We start from the raw sequence: 17,015 nt of genomic DNA, 5'->3' as shown, positions 1-17,015 counted from the left end.
TAGAAGGCAAAGCATTCCTTTAGAGTCCCTAATAAGTGGGTGTTTGAGCACTGAGACAGTTCAGTGCTCCCAACACAACTTAACACTACATTATTGGTAAATTCACCAATACTGAATTGAGAAAACACGATCACAGATGATTCATGTGCTAAACTGATTTGGCACAATACTAGGAACTGTGATTTCTAAGAAAAAACCAAGGTATATTCCTAGGAAAAGTTACTCATCTCCAGGGGAATGTATGAACTCCAAACTGTATAAAAAAAAAGAAAAAGAAAAAGCTGTGCAATGGTGCTCGTTTTGGCAGCACATATATTAAAATTGGAATACACAGATTAGCATGGCCCCTGCCATGCTAATTTGGGATGACACCCAAATTCATGAAGCATTCTATATTTTTCCTTGGTCACTTCCCCCTGGCAGGGCAGCCTTGCCAGGACACAGAGGAAGAGGATGCAGGCAGTCCAGATGGGACTTGAAAGGCTGGGGTCAGATGGTAGAGGTGAGGAGAATCCCCCTTTCTGAGGACTAGGTGAGGGAGAGGGATGAGGGAGGGAGTACAGGAGTGGGAAGAGACAAGGGAGGGGGCTACAACTGAGATGTAAAGTGAATAAATTTTTAAAAATAAATCATAAAGAAAAGCTGTGTAACAGTTGTGCATACGCCTTTCTGGAGAGAGGCCTGAGAACGTCATTTATCATTTAAATTTGTACAGTCCACGCATTTTCAATATCCAAAGCTGTGCACCATGTGGAATTTAGTTTTGTACATCTTGGTTTTGTTGGAAAAGGGGTAGAAAACAGGTAACTTTTAAGGATCGGGGGAGGGGGTCTGGAATATCATTCCTTTTATGACTTTAGGACCATGTTATGGTATATAATGGGGAAAAGTTATCCCAAATGTAACACAGCTTACAAACAAGGGCTGAGGGAGAATCAACCAACAGTTCATTTAAAACACAAGTGAACTCAAGTGCACATTTCTGTTTCTGCATATTATCAATTTATCTTTATTTCTGAATATCACAAATTCCAATTAGAGTACTTTAAAAATATTCTTTTGCATGCATTTAACAAATCCAACAAAACAACAGGTATCCAGTTTACTTGCATTGTAACAATGAAGTTTTTTGTTTTTGTTTTGTTTTTGGTTTTTTGAGAAAGAGTTTCTCTGTGTAGCCTTGGGTGTCCTGGATTCGCTCTGTAGACCAGGCTGACCTCGAACTCACAGTGATCCGCCTGCCTCTGCCTCCCGAGTGCTGGGATTGAAGGCATGCGCCACCACCCCCAGTGCAACCATGAAGTTTTAACTGAAGAGCCAATAAACATATTTAAATTCACTGGTACAGGTGAGAACAAAATCCTTCGAGATGTGAGTCTGCTGGCATCCTACCACTATGCACATGTTGATGTAATATTACTACTGACCCTGAAGCACAGGCAAATGGAGATACAGGCTCTCCCTAAGAAGCAAGTAGAAAAGATTACACTTCATCATCATCATCACTACTGAGGGCAAAGCTGCTGTCTGTGGACTGAGACCCATCCTCCTTCACATTCCCCAAAGTCCCTCTCTCATCAGAATCATCAAACAACTTCTCATTGAGACCGTCTTCCTCATCAAACAACTTCTCATTGGAATTATCATCAAATAGCTTGTCATTGGCATCTTCATCTTTCTTTACATCTGTATCTTCTTCATCTTCCTTTTCATCTGAGTCTTCAAAGAGCTTTTCATCTATGTCATCTTCTTCCTCTTTGTCATCAGCATCTTCACACTCCTTTTCATCTGCTTCTTCATCTTCATCAGACTCATCATCAAAAACCTTTTCATATATAACTTCTTCCTCTTCTTCTTCATCTCCTTCCTCCTCCTTTTCATCTGAGTCATCCTCAAATTCTCTCTCAGACCCTTCCTCACCTAACAGTCTATCAGAGCCTTCATCAAATTCTGATTTGTCAGTGTCATTTTCTTCTGACTCTTTCTCAACATTTTCAGGGAACTCCTTGTCAAAGGCATCCTGGTCGAAATCTTTAACACCATTTTCTTCTAATTCTTTGTCAGAGCCATCTTCAGACTCCTTTTCTGAGCGGTCTTCCTCAGATTCTCTGTCTGAGTCATCATCCTCTGACTCTTTCTTGAGGCCTTCTTCCTCTTCTGAGGCTTTGCTGGGGTCACTGCTTTCTGCCTCTTTTGCAAGGCCATTGTTTTCATAACCATCTTTGTCTTTCTTCTTGGAGTCTCTTTCAGCGCCATTCTCTTGAGACTCCGTTTTAGGATTACCATCTTCAAGCTCACTCCCAGGGCGGCCTTCTTCACCGTCTCCTCCAGGGTGGCCCTCTTCACACTCTCTCTCAGAGTCGCCCTCATCAGATCCACCACCTTCTTTAGCATCTTTTTCAGGAGCATCTCCTTCTGATTCTCCCCCATCTTCTGCCTTTTCAAACTTATTTTCATCGATAGTTTCTTCAAATGCCATTCCAGTTGTAGCTTCCTGAACATGCGTGTTAGACATGCTTGGGTGCTCTGAAAAATGCCTCACTCTCGAAGGCCCTGCCCTTTCTGGAGCGTAGATGGAATCCATACGCTGGAGGCCTCTGTTGGCCTCAGGGGCATTGAGAAATGCCTCCCAGCCTTTCAGCCTTTCCTCTCTTTCTCTTGAGGTCTCCTCTACCTGTACATAAACAGGAACTACGGTTAAAATGAGTTTTAGGCAAAAGGAAGCTAACATCCTCTCTGATCATTTCTAATACACAAGTACCCTGGTTCTATAGAGCAACTTTCCTAAAGCAATCAAGCACTTCCTTCATCTCTAGTCTTCAAAACCATATGCCTTGGTTGAACAACCTTACACACAATTAACCTTAAACAAGATCATATCAATACAAGCAAATACTGGTATGCTGGTATTGCTGAAAAATGTTTCATTTCCTAAAACATTACTATTTAAGTTCTGTGTGCTGTCTATAACAGAAAGAATGAGGGATATTGTAGTTTAATGTTCTTTTCTTATCATTCTGAGAAAGCCTCCAAGTTCAGACTATAAACTGAGAAGTGATTAAGTTTGTCTCTATCACCCAATGTAAAACATTATTTACAAGACATATTATACAAAACAGATTAAGCCAACCCTCACACTAGACCTACAGTTGACAATGCAAGTTCCTGACCCCTTCCTTGACAGCTGCAGGATATACCTGATAATCTGTAGTCCCATCCCAGGCTTGAGCAGTGATCTGACGGCCACCAAACCACCTTCCATCAAGAGTTTGAATACAATAATCAGCCTCCTCTGGTTCCCTGAAGGACACAGATGCCACCCCATCTGGGTGTCTCTAAAAAGACAAAAATTAGAAGGGCTGAATGACAAGATGAAAAATTACAGACACATTTCCAAAGACAGGTAACGCCTCCTGACACTGTGAGCTAAGGGACTTAAGCAATCGGCCTCCCCTTTGTCCCAGCCAGTGGTCAGCTACTTCTTTAGCGTCATCTTGTCTAACAAGGCCAGGCAAAAGTTTCTGTTAATGACACTATCTAAGGGACAAGGCCATGTGATTGTTAAGTGTGAACTCAGGTCAGATTTGCCCTGGGATGGGCGCTGAAGGAGCACTGAGCAAGGGCTTCCACGTGAAAAGATGTGGTTTCCTCATCTCTAGGTCTCGTAGCTACCTACATCAAAGGGTTCTGAGGCCTGCGATGTGTAAATCCCTTGCAGCACACAAACTATACATGGTAATAAGTGGTCACTTAAGTATTTTGTATCATTTTTGGAAGTACAGGGAAAATACACAAGATCTGTTTTCCCCCTTGACTATGATCAGGTGAGTAATTCAGAGAAAGGCAGGAACTTTGAGAAAACTGATGTTCCACACATTTTCTTCTACTTGCTCTCATTTTTAAGAGTCAGGCAGAAGGGAAATAAGCTCGGCATATCAAATCAACCGAAGAAATGCCTTGTAAAGAGTGTTCATTGAACTACTGTGGACAGACAGCAGGCCTGTGATATAAAAACACTAATCTAAGCTGGGCACGGTGGCACACGCCTGTAATCCCAGCATGGAGAAGGCAGAAGTAGGAGGATCTCTGTGAGTTCAAGGCCAGCCTGGTCTACAAAGTAAATCCAGGACAGCCGAAGCTATATGGAGAAACCCTGACTCGAACCCCCCAACCCCCCGCCGCCAAAAAAAAAAAAAAAAAAAAAAGCCAAAGCAAAACCCACTAATCTAAAACCCAGGGCACTCGCAGTCACTTGCTCAGCTTGGAAGCGGTGAGGCTTCAGCACTGACTTGGGCAAACCTTGAACTTACATCAAACAGAAGGAGCTTCCTAATCTGTCCAAACTTTGAACATTCTACTCTCAGGTCTTCTCTGATTTCATTCAGCACCAATGGATCATCCTGCAAAAACAAACATGGTTAAAATGGAGGGGACTCCTTCTTCATTATCCAAGAACCAAGTTTACTACTGTGACAAATTAACAAATGAAAAAACAGTGCTTTGCTTAAAGTCAAGTACATCTGTCTACAGACTACAATGATAAATCAAAGAATCAACACAGAGTTATATGGCTTCACTCACTGCTACTAGTTCAGGTTTACTCTGAGTGAGAAAGAAGAAATAGACAAGCATGGCAGAGAGGGGAGGTCCTCAGCAGTGGAGGAAAACTATAGACTTAAACATACGTGTGTGCGTGTATTTTTTAAAGCACTGTGTAAAATATTCTTGTTGCTTTTCCACTGTGAATGTGCTTTAAAAAAAAAAAAGACAGATGCACTGCTGGTCCCAGTGGCCCCTAGTTCAGGAAGGTTCTCCTCCCGGAACTCTGGGAGAATTCAAGGCTCCCAGTACTGATAAACAGACCTCCATGCTTCAGGGCATGAGGAGTCAGAGGCGAACACTCCACCTCTGCGCTCCCGGAGCCTACAGTTCACTTCTCCAAGACTCTCTAGCCTAGCAAGCTACGCATGGAACTCTCTGATCTTAACTTTACACTAAGATGGCAGACAATGACCACGTGTGGTTACTAGGCACGTCCTTTCCTTATTAAAATTAATCTTCCTAGTTTCATCTTATTTTTTTTCACTAAAGCTATAGAAATACTGAGCTTCCTGTAGCTTTTCACATTGCATTGAACCATACTCATATGCACAAAAAGGGACCTCCCTTTCTGTCCAGAATTCTGATTCTTCATTTCTTGAGATTCCAACTTTGCAGGCAAAGTATTTTTAGGTAAGGCTTGGAACTGAACACTGAACCCATTGGAAGTAATATTACAAAATTAGTCATTATTTACCCTGATACCAGAGAGGACTTTTATGTATGCAACTTCTAACATTACTCACGTATCTGGAATGAAAACACACTCCATCCTTCCAAATATGAACTTTTTCTGATACCCTGGGTATTCATTTTCCTCTAAAAAGTTTAATGTTGGTGTCTGTTCTTTAGGCTTATAACCACCCTTCAGTCAAATTAAAACAGTCCCTACTACCCCTCTTGAACGCTTTCTACCAAGAGTTATACAGCAGCACACCGGGACCGTCCCGGTAATCCCAGTTCATGGGACGTGCCAGGACTATAAGTATGAAGGTAACCTGGGCTAGTAAAATCCTGTCTACGAAACAAGAACAAATAGAATGATAGAACATCTATTCCGCTGTCAGCCAGCATGTTTCTGTGAGGATATAGTTGTTCTATGTATCTGTATTACCCAACAGAGTAGCGACTACATGTGTCTTGTGTAACTGAGATGAATCCTAATTAATTTATAATAATCTGTGGCTACAGTCTACTTTACTTAAGACTGTGCAGGTCTATACTGACATGATTTCAGGTCCAGATCTAGAAACTCTGAACTTTTAAAAAAGAAAGACATGAACTCTAGTGCTCCATGTTTGACCACCTCCCCTTGGTGGGGAGGCCTGGTGGCACTCAAAGAAAGGATAAGCAGGCTACCAAAATGAGACTTGATAGCCTATGACCATATAGTGGGGGAGGAGGTCCCCCTCAGTCACAGACCTAGGGGAGGGGAATAGGGTGAAAGTGGGAGGGAGTGAGGAATGGGAGGATACAAGTGATGGGATAACAACTGAGTTGTAATCTGAATAAATTAATAAAATTAAAAAAAGAAGACAATCATCATCTTTCTTGTTAACAGGCTCTCATCGAGCTAGTAGATTACCGGAGATCAGGCATCTGTGCAAACAAAGAGAGCATGCACCAACGACAATTTCCTTTTCTGCGAATTCTGACACCACTGCCAACAGAGACTGTCCTGCCACATAATTTGGCATCGCATTGGAGACGGAAGAGTGCCCTTATTTACAAAGATGCTAAAAAGTAACTGTTTTTTTCCATTAGGCAATGGAAAGACAGGTTGGAACAGGGACCTCACTAGCTCCTTCAATTATTCTTCACACAAAAAGTCAGGGAAGGGCTGGGCTGAAGCTCAACGTTTGACTGTGTAATTGCTCAGCTTGTACCAGGCCCTGGGTTAGATCCGAGTACCACAAAAACATTCAGGATGCATTACTACACATACACTCCAGTACTGAGGAGTGAAAGCACAATTCTTTAGGCAAAGTCCAAGGTTCCTGGGGAGCTCACAGTGTGGCAGAGGGGAGGAAACTATTTCAGACGAAAACAAATACTGTGAAGGAAATCCAAAACAGAAGTACAAAAGTTTGCGAACTTCAAAGCACAGCTTGAAACAAACCAAGGACTTTTATTACAGCCATTTATTTGTTTATTTGGTGTGAGTGCGCGCATGCCCAAAAGGTCACCGGCAGAAGTCACACAAGTTACAAGCCTTGGTTCTCTCCTACCACCTGGGTTTAAGGATCCAACTCAGGTGCTTGGGCTCGATGGCAAATATCTTTACCAAATGAACCATCTTGCTGGCTCTGGGACTCACTTTGAAAGAGTCAGCCATTTGTAAGTGTGAAACTTCTGTCTTCAAAAATATCCGCCAGAAAGAATTTGGAACGGCCAGGAACAAATGTGTTTGAGCCAGGAGTGGTGGCATAAGGCTGTAATCTAGCAATCCAGGAGGTGGAACAAGAAGATTTTGAGTTTGAGACCTGTCTGGGCTACAAAGCAACGTCAAGGCCACCCTGAGCTACACAGTGTAGGTCTATTAAAAAAAAAAAGACCTAAAAACCAAAGTAGTTTTTAGGGGACAAATAATATGGGCTCTATCTAGGAAAGCCTAATTGTGCATAGTGTGATAGCTTTATTGGAGAAAGTTCTCCCAGTGAGCAAGGCCAGAGGACGAAGAAACAGACGCAATTACAGGCTCCTATTTGCAGAGGGCCAGGTGTATTGGATGACGTTTAGAGGGCCAGATGCTTTGGATGAAGTTTACAAGGTTTCTTGCTTGAGTTTAAGCGGAACAAATGTATGTACATCACCTGATAAACCAAGCACTCCTTTTCCATGGACACGATAATGAGGCACGCTAGCAACATATCCAGTGGATTACATGCATTACTTTTAAAACCTTCTCTGGCAAGAACAACATTTCAAAAAGTAAGTCCAGATGGCCCACCTGTCTCGTTAAAGCCAGCCTAAACTGAAAATCTACTAAGTATAAAGTGCACTTTACATTTGTGTAGCCTCCTCCACCTTTAATACACACAGAACATCTATTAGCCCAGAGCTTGGCAAAAGCATCTCAAAAGCCTGTTTTATCATAGTGTTGAATAGCCTAGCTAGTTAACTGAACAGTAGATAGGTACACTGTAGACTGTTGGTTGCTAACCCTCGTGGCAAACGGCTGTTGGAGCATGGCATGCAGCTTGCAGCTGCTGCCTAGAATTGTGAGAAAGGATCACAGCAAATGTCACTAGCTTGACAAAAATCTCAAAACCCAAACTGTGAATCATGCGCTCTGTTGAATGCACAGCTGCTGTCACGCCTTGTTAAAGTTGGAAGAACCTCAAGTCAAACTGACTATGTAGCATGCATTCATGCGTTTCACCTGCACTTCATTGCTACTCTACATCTAAACCGGCTGCTATATACCCTAAGTCTTTTGGATCTCAGGCGAGAAGTAGAGCACACAATCCATCGAAGCATACTTGTCACTACCTCATGACCACAGTTCAGCAATGAACTGACCATTTAAAGGCTAAGGAGCTAAAGTGAAACTACCATTTAACCCTGTTGACAGCACGAACAGAAACAAGCAAACAGGTTGCAACTACAATGTTTCCAAATCTGAACTTTCCCACTGTGAACATTTTTTCCTTGTATGCAATGTGTTACCATTAATTCCTGAACCAGACAGAGAAAGCAAAGGTTATTTTTTCACTATTGATAGCACCCTCCACACTAGCACATGCCATCAAGAGGCACAATGCAATGCAAGCTATCTAGACAAGTACTACTATTTCTTTAACACCTTACTTGCTGGTTTGGGGATTTTACATGGACATTAAAAATGTGATCTTGTGAAACAACCTCCACTATTTGAACATCAGATTTCTCTAAGGATCAAACTGTCAATAGTAATCCAAAGTTTTCAGATGTGAGTGTGGAATTGATGCTCCCCACCCAAATCAGCTGCTGTTTACTGAGCTGCAGTACAAACCCACAGGCTGCTCCCCTCAATTTGATTTCAGATAGCAAGCAGCTGTGATTTGGGGCCACAGTATGAGTATTAACCATTTTTTCTGGGATACAAGCAAAGGAAGGAGGGAATTCTAAATAGAAGTTGATTCTTTGCTCCATTTTCCTATTCTACCCATGACTACAGAAACATGTCTTCACGACGGGGCATAGTAAGCTTTGAACTCTCTTGTACGAAAACATAACAGAATTTTTAGATGTTAAAACACCACTTCCTACCTCAAAATCCAAGGGGTGAAACATATTTTTGAGGATGACAACTCGCTCATGGCGCATCCGGGATGGTCCAGCTCTCCTCTCAGGTCTCCAATCCAACTGCCTAATGTAACAAAAAATAGTCATAAACTTAAATCTGGGTTCAGATTTGTGGGAGAGAAAAAGGGATATAATCTTCAGTCATTATCTGATTCTAACATAGTTTCATAGAACTTTATGAAGTAAAAATAAAAATTCTAGGCAGGGGGGGAAATACCCGCTCAGTATCTGAAATCCCTCACATGTGAAGTCCCCCTTATAAATTAACTCATCTCCCTGGAAGAGCACTGAAGTTAGACTTCTAAAGCCTCCTAATGATGTAGTATGTATAACTTTCTACAAAGATGAAAAGATGGAGAGGCATCCAGCCATTACCAGTGGGGAACTGGTTCCAGGACATACATCCCCAGCTGGACATCAAAATCCTTGGCCATACAGAACATTAATACAGAAGACTACTGTATTGGCTTACAACCTATACCTATCTTCCCATGCACTTTAAATTATCTCTTGGGTACTCTAATACCTTACACATAATGTAAATGCTATATAAGCAACTGTCATGTTACACTGTATAGGCAGTAATGACAAGGGAAAAAAATAGTACTTATTTAGTACAGTAAGCCCACGGATAGAGAACCCATGTAATATGAATGGCTACCAAAACCCATAAATTTGTATGTAATTTATAACACTAGGAAGAAAAAACTGCACTGAGTAGTATACTACTAGTGGCTTTTTGCTATAATCTTATATTTTCCTTACACTGTTTGTAAAATTTGTAGCTGTCTATTTTAAGTAAGTGTAAAAAACACGGGACCACACAAAGAAACCACGATCATTTTATCATGAGTTTAAGCATAATGTTAGAATGCTAACAGATTTTACTGGTGGAAGTATTTACTCCTTTGACTAATTTCCTAAAATGAGCATATTTCAAAACATGTATACACACACACACACACACACACACACACACACACACACACATATATATGGTAAATGCAACATACTAACAAACCTGTGTATACAGATTTAGTTCTTTGCAGTTCATTTCAATCCACATGAAAAATGAAGGCATGGTTCTGGCATAAAGGCCTCAACTCTTCATTTGATGTTCAATACTGAGATCAGTTAAGGTCCCTTTTACTTCATAAATAACCACCCCCAAAATTAAGTTCTTTATCTACTGAAGAGGGACTGGGAGCACAAAGGATGGGGGCTCGGAGTGTGGGAAGAGGTGACGGAGGGGCAGTGAAGTTTCGTGAAGCTCCCCCATCACTCATTGTTTTGTTTTTAAATTAAGAAGTCTAGGACAGAGTAAAAAAAAATCATGCCAAAAAAGAAAATGCTCCACACCACTGCCAAGTGAGCCCATGGAAGAGACTGCTGACAACCCCTGATTAGCTAATGAAATGCTTTTAGACGTGTCTGATAGAACAAAACGAAATCTCAAGAACATACTTTAAAATATTTATATGAAACTTTTCAAAAAAGAAAAAAATACTAACTTTTGTTGCAGAGACAGCTTCTTCTTATAATCTTTGCACTTCTTCTTCTTTTTTGAGGCATCATATTCGCCCTTCAGCTGGAACTTTGCCACCTCGACATGCAATTTGTAGCCTCTAATTTCATCTTCATCCAAAAGTTTTAATGCAAGTTCCACCGATTCTTTCTTTATAAAGGTAAAATAAAATAGTCACTAAATTGAGCACTGAAATGAAATGAGATTTTGATATAAACAGCTACCTACTTTGGGATAAAGAGTCTTAGAATACTAATCAGGAAAGCTTTGTTCAAAATATAGGTAGACCTCAACGACCCGTGTTAACTTAGGTATGTGATTTGTTCTCTAAACCCATTTCTCCATCTGTAAAAAAATTAAAATGCTATCTTCATCACGGGGTTCCTGACAAAATTAGAGGAAATAGTATAAGGAAAAGTTAGGGCATGGCATAAGTAGGTGTTCAGTAAATTATATTATTGGGTAATATTTGTCTCCGGGAGCCCCAAGTTCTCATCGGCAGAATGAGAGGAATGGACTTGATTAAATTCTCGGGCACATTCCAGTTTTGAAATTCTGTAACATCTACTTAACTGTGGCTGGTTCAAGGAACTGGAGTAATACAGCCAGCCTTTAATGTTCAGCTTCATCAAACTAAGATGTAGATCTGTAATAGCAAGTTCAGTAGGAGATAATTATTTAATGGCTTATATATTAAATGCATTTATGGATTCTGGGTCCTACACAAACACAGTAGTTATCACCTCACTCAAACAGACTAAAAAATGTAAAGGGCTGAGGACAGCACAGAGGAGTACTGACCTGAGCTGTTCCCTTAGACACGGATCCTGGAGTAAGGAACTTTATTTTCTGGACTGTAACTTACTGGTTTGACAATCTGTTACTTTCATAGGCCCTAAGTTTTATATAAAAGTGTTTCACTGAGCAATGTTTTTCCTTAGAAACCCAAATATGGAGCTGAAGAGATGGCTCAACCGGTAAGAGCCCTTGCTGCTTTTGCCGAGGACCCAAGCTCAGTTACCAGCAGGCATATGGGTGGCTCACAACCATCTGAGCAACAGCACTTGTGTGTGTGTGTGTGTACCCACACACAAATAAAAGAAATCAATTTTTAAAAATCCCATGAACACCCTCTTCTTTTAAAGCGTTACTTCACAGGTTTTTATTCATCTTTGGGCTGGTAAAATTCTCACCTCTTACACATGAAATAGAAGACTAACACCGTAAATGATTATGGTAGAGTTCACCACCCCATCTTGTTTAAGAAACAGACTGGAGGCTGAAAATCGCACACTTTGCCAGCTCAAGCCTTTCTTCTGATTCCATTGCATATTGTCCACTAACTACACACCCATGATATTTATACTACATGGTCATTTTTTACTTGGATTTGTAGTTATTTCCAGGTTCTCTGACAAATACATGTCATAATTGTGGTCGTTTGTTTCACGCCAGGCAATAATGGATAACATGTGCTCCTAAGGAGACTGACCAGTGTTCCTTTCACATCAAGCAATCCCTGTGCAATTTACAGTAACAAGACCACACAAAAGTCCACAAATTTCCATTTTAATTCTCTTATGTAGTATTTAAAGCAGCAAGTATAATTCACCATCTCCTTTCCGGTCTAATTCAGAGCTTAAAAACTTTTTCTAAAGAGCCAGTCAGTAACCAGTTTAGGCTTTGAGGTCAGAGGTTGCTACTGTAACCACTCGATGCTACTGATGAAACACAAAAGCAGCCAAACACAAAGGTAAGTGAACCATGAAACTGTATTTGCAAAAATAGGTGGCAGGTAAGACTTTGCAAAACCACATTCCAATTCACTCCAATGTGCAAATAAAATGGCACTGCCTTTTTTCTTCTCAGAATTATAAACTGTTGATTACATACACCGATGAAGAGATCTTTGCAGTGAGATTTTTCGAAGAGAAGCCCCACAATCACATATTTACATAACATGTTGACCTTGTAGCAAACAGTTTCTTAAAACAAACAACCCTAGATTTACTAAGTTGACTTTCAGATTTTACTTTCTCTTAATACTTCCTTTGTGTTATATATTTTCAGCCTTACTCAAATATACCATATGGAAACAGTAATTTATATCTAAAATTTAGAAGAGGTACCAACATCATCTATACACAGTTTTTTTATACTCTGTTTTGGATGGTTTAGGGTAGGTAGTATCTATAAAAAATTCTAGCCCTTGTACCTGAGTTAATAGTACAGAGACAAGAGACTTATTTGACCAAATACCAACCTTAAGATAACAGCAAAGCCCATCTCCTTTAAGATTTCCTTGATCATCTTTATAAAGTTTGACCTTAAATTCTTCAGTCTGAGGATCTCTCATAATAATGCCAAATTTGGACATAAGCTGTATAAATTCATCCACTGTGATATCTGGAGGCAGACCTGTAATTTCACAGAACAATTTTAAAGTTTTTAAGGACGGTAAAAGGTATTTCACATTTTATCAATGAGAAATGACAACTGGGTGAGCACAAAACTTCCTATTTAGAAATCTGAAGAGCATCCATATTGTCTAGATTAAGATATATCATAGTTGTGCTCTGCTTCTGCTTCACTAACTTTGAAGGAACAAATTGCTGTAAACTATCTAAGGCAGGCATACAAAACAGCATGCAAAGTTGCATAATTTTTCTTCATACTGTACTAAACAAATTCCTAGTTAACACAAGTTGGTGTACAAAACACAAAAACTAAAAGTCACTTAGCACAAAGGCTCAATACTAAATGTTTTCAATCTTAAAACTTCATGAAAGAGCTGGAGAGATGGCTCAGAGGTTAAGAGCATGGGCTGTTCTTCCAAAGGTCCTGAGTTCAATTTCCAGCAACGACAAGATGGCTCAAAACCATCTGTAATGAGATCTGGTGCTCTCTTCTGGCATATAGGCATACATGCAGGCAGACCACTGTATATATAATAAATAATTTTTTTTAAAGTTCATGAAAAAGGGATACCTGACACATATACATTGGTATTTCTGTCTTCTTCAACGTGGAACCATCCTAAAAATCAAGTGAAACAAATAAAATACTTGAAGAAACATCACTAACATTATGAAGTCTTTGCAATGGCACTTTCTTAAAATGTTTAGAATATTCTCCTTATTTAAAAAAACTAAGACTAACCCAGCTTCCAAAAGAAGAAACCCTTTGACTGAGAATTAGCTTTAGTGCTCTGAGAAAGAAAAAGGCTATCTAGATTCTCCATGACTTTAAGCCTTTCTTAAAGTGAAAACTCATATTATCATTCCTTCAATGATATTATGATCCTCCAAAATGTAAACTGTATTCACACATTTTTCCTATCTCAGTTTTCAACCCAGGCTTTGTAAGGTAGAACCACTTGCCTGATTCGGCCTTTCTCTTTTCTCCCCTCTTTTTGGGGTCAGTGGTTTCCGGGGTTTCTTTCTGTGGAGGTTCTTCTACCGTGTTGGTGTTGGTGTCCTGGGCATTCTCAGTAGAACTGGATGCACCATTACTAGAAAAGCCGTAATTAGCCTGATACGTAGCAATGAAATCTTCAGTGATCTAAGTGGGTAAGTCAACACACATGCAGACATGGTTACTTCACTTGTTGAAACTGTGTTATACGGCTGTACATTCAGTTACTACTACCTAAAAATTCAACAAGTGTGAATTTTATGCCACAGGTAGCTGTACTAATTAAAGTATATTTTGAGACCAGTCATCTTATATCTGTGTAGTGCAATAAAAGTAAGACAAATGTACTAATATTGCCAACACGAAGAAAAGTATAATTTTAAGTGATGCCAACACCTTTTCTAGTTTTTAATAAATTACGTACTGCTTCTCTATAGTATATTTGACTAAGGTGGCCAATACATAAAACAAAGGAATATTAAATAACAAGAGAGTAAAACTAAAAGTCAACTAGTAATCTACTCACAGAAATCACCTTTCGGTGTGCAGATACACACAAATATATATGTACACTAAAATTGTGTTTATGCGTGAAGCTGGCAACTGTCAAACAAAATGCTCACTTTAATTCTAGCACTAATTCACTTTAGTGTTTAGTGACAGAACAAATTAAAGACCAACCCAAAATACACCTAACACCCTGGCTTTGCAGGAGAAAATGGCTAAATGAAGTTGTAAGTTCTGTTTATCACTTTCAGGCGCACAGAAAAAGTGGAGAAATTTTAGCCGGGTGGTAGAAATGCACACCTTTCATCTAGGCACTCAGGAGACAGAGGCAGGCCTGTGAGTTGGATCTCTGTGAGTTCGAGACCAGCTTGGTCTATGGTGTCCATGACAGCCAGGGCTACACAGAGAAATGGACTCCAAAAAATAAAAAAATGCCAGGCGTGTGTGGTAGTGCATGCCTATAATCCTAGCACTCAGGGAGTCAGAGGCAAGCTGGATACGAGGTTGAGGCCAGCTTGGTCTACAGAGTGAGTTCCAGGACAGTCAGGGCTACAAAGAGAAACTCTGTCAAAAAAAAAAAATGGCGGGTGGGCGTGGTAGCACACGACATAAATTCCAGCACTAGAAACTGTCTCAAAAAATAAAAAATGGCGGGCGGGTGTGGTAGCACCCGACTTAAATTCCAGCACTAGAAACTGTCTCAAAAAATAAAAAATGGCGGGTGGGCGTGGTGACACACGTCTTTAATACCAGCACTCTGGAGGCAGAGGCCAGTGGATCGCTGTGAGTTCGAGACAGCCTAGTCTACAAAGTGAGGCCAGGACACCTAAGGCTACACAGAGAAACCCTGTGTAGAAAAAGAAAATGGGAGAAATTTTAGAACCCAAAGTTTAAAGAGCCATGGTTTTCAATAACATAAAAGATAATCTTCCCAAGTAATTGCTTGTGAGACTATTAAATGCACTCAGAAGGAAGTCACATGGACATTAAAGCAGCAATTCTAAGTCCAGAAGTGGAAGAGTGAAATTTTTACAATCTGGGGAACTTGAAATATGCACAAATACAAAATCAGAAAGAATAGTTGAAATAAGGAATTTTTGAACTAACGATCCATGTACACAATGTAGAAAAGGTTTTTTTGTAACTGGCTCTCAAACTGCTTGTGTGCTGTTAGCACCCTTTGATACCAAAACTCCTGTGAGGCTACTAGTAGGGCACTTTCACCAGACAGTTGACAACACCAGGCTTAACACTAGTTGTTTTCTTTCCATGTTGAAATTAAACACTTAGCAATTCCCAAGTACTCAAAACAAATGTGGAGACTTTGTCCCATCCATTTTTGGTGTCTTCCTAGTCATATTCCTGTGATTAGAAGGTTCAAACTTAGATGCCCTGAAACAAAATTCAGTCGAAAACTAAAACAAGATGCAGGGAAAGTTTATTCAATAGAGTGAGGTACAAGGCTGTTTTCTCACCCCTTAAATCAACAAGCTGCACTTTGCACACAGCATGCATACGCGTCTCATAGAAGTTAATATTGGCTATACAGGATGAAACTGTTACTAATATGTTTTTCTGGGTGTTTTTCCTCTTTGCAGTAAAAACATCAACCAACTGTGACCTTCACACACACAAATTAATAAGGCATAAAAAGCGCTTAAGGCACCACCCTAACAACTACTTTTCTTCATACGTCGGTACTGCAATAGACTGACCGGACTAGCCACCAACCACCAGTTCAAGGACTTAGTATTTCACCAGTACTAAGAGGGGTGTCCCGTAAGGGTGGCCAGGGAGCCTCCCGGCCCAGCACCCCAATGGCAGTCAAGCTCTTCTTTCTTACCTTAGGAAACCAAGCCTTCTTATCAAGGTCCCACTCATAGGGAGTGTCATCCGGTGGTTGTCCCGAAGAATCGGTTTCTCCAGAGGGCTCATCCTGGGTGTCACCGTCCTTGGGGTCGCCATACAATTCTTGCATTCGCAACTGTTCATCAAACTCATCGTTCCCGCTTAAGTTGTTGCCACTCATGTTTCCTGGGTAGCCCCGGCGACAGCGATCAGACAAATGAAGAGGCCAAAGCGACTCTGGAAAAGAGCAGAAAGAGGTTGGTCCGAGGAGCTCAGAACGCACACTGCAAGCCCCGGTCCGCCTCCTCGCAGCGCCCCAGCAGTCCCTGGGAAGTCTAAGCTGCACTGCCCAGGCTCCGCCCTCCAGCCCGCCCCACATGCGCGAGCATGCGCCTTGAAGCTGCCAGCGCAGTCACCGCCACCCACCTGGCGGGCTCCGCCGGGCCTGAACGCCACCTCCAGGTCCAGGGCGAGGCGGGAGCGCGCACGCGCGCTGTCACTTCAGCGGCGGGCTCCGGAGGCACCTGAGCTTCCTCCCGCCACGTCAGGAAACGATTTGTGAACGAAGTCCGCTCAGGCTAATGCAGTCGCCATTGTCCGCGCGTGAAGACGTAGCGGGACACGCTGGCACGCCTACCCTGGCGTCATATGGCTGCGACGCTTGCGAGAGTCTGGGGCGGGGCTCCAAAGGCGTGCTCTTGCCGCGTATGTGTACATACTCGCTTGGAGGTGCAGCCTGTAGAGAGGCATGACACCCCAGGAACCTTGGGCCAGGTGGGCTCCTCTGCATTCCGGACGAGTTTTGCCCAAGCGATAGCCTGAAAAAGGACGTAGG

General features: G+C 41.3%; 1 protein-coding gene and 1 non-coding gene across 3 annotated transcripts; one reads left to right on the top strand and one right to left on the bottom strand.

Moving 5' to 3' along the window:
- Positions 1-291: 291 nt before the first annotated feature.
- Positions 292-400, top strand: LOC127185994 (U6 spliceosomal RNA). The gene has a single exon (XR_007830255.1). It is a non-coding gene; the product is annotated as a U6 spliceosomal RNA (small nuclear RNA).
- Positions 401-1,286: 886 nt separating this feature from the next.
- On the bottom strand, positions 1,287-16,716 carry Htatsf1 (HIV-1 Tat specific factor 1). 2 transcript variants are annotated; one of them, XM_051141182.1, is made up of 10 exons: positions 16,607-16,716; positions 16,176-16,417; positions 13,792-13,972; positions 13,400-13,447; positions 12,675-12,829; positions 10,398-10,561; positions 8,851-8,950; positions 4,311-4,400; positions 3,198-3,335; positions 1,287-2,674 (listed from the first exon to the last, which is right to left on the bottom strand). In XM_051141182.1, exons 2-10 carry the CDS (start codon positions 16,359-16,361, stop codon positions 1,484-1,486), a joined length of 2,253 nt encoding a protein of 750 aa, XP_050997139.1. In that variant the 5' UTR covers positions 16,362-16,417; positions 16,607-16,716; the 3' UTR covers positions 1,287-1,483. The 2 variants fall into 2 exon arrangements, with proteins under 2 accessions (XP_050997139.1, XP_050997140.1); XM_051141183.1 differs by lacking the exon at positions 16,607-16,716 and having other exon boundaries at positions 16,176-16,501.
- Positions 16,717-17,015: the final 299 nt, after the last annotated feature.

Source organism: Acomys russatus, chromosome X (genome assembly GCF_903995435.1).
Source record: "Acomys russatus chromosome X, mAcoRus1.1, whole genome shotgun sequence".
NCBI lineage: Eukaryota > Metazoa > Chordata > Mammalia > Rodentia > Muridae > Acomys > Acomys russatus.
The sequence above is the reverse complement of the archived record's forward strand: the minus strand, read 5'-3'. Positions and strand labels throughout refer to the sequence as shown.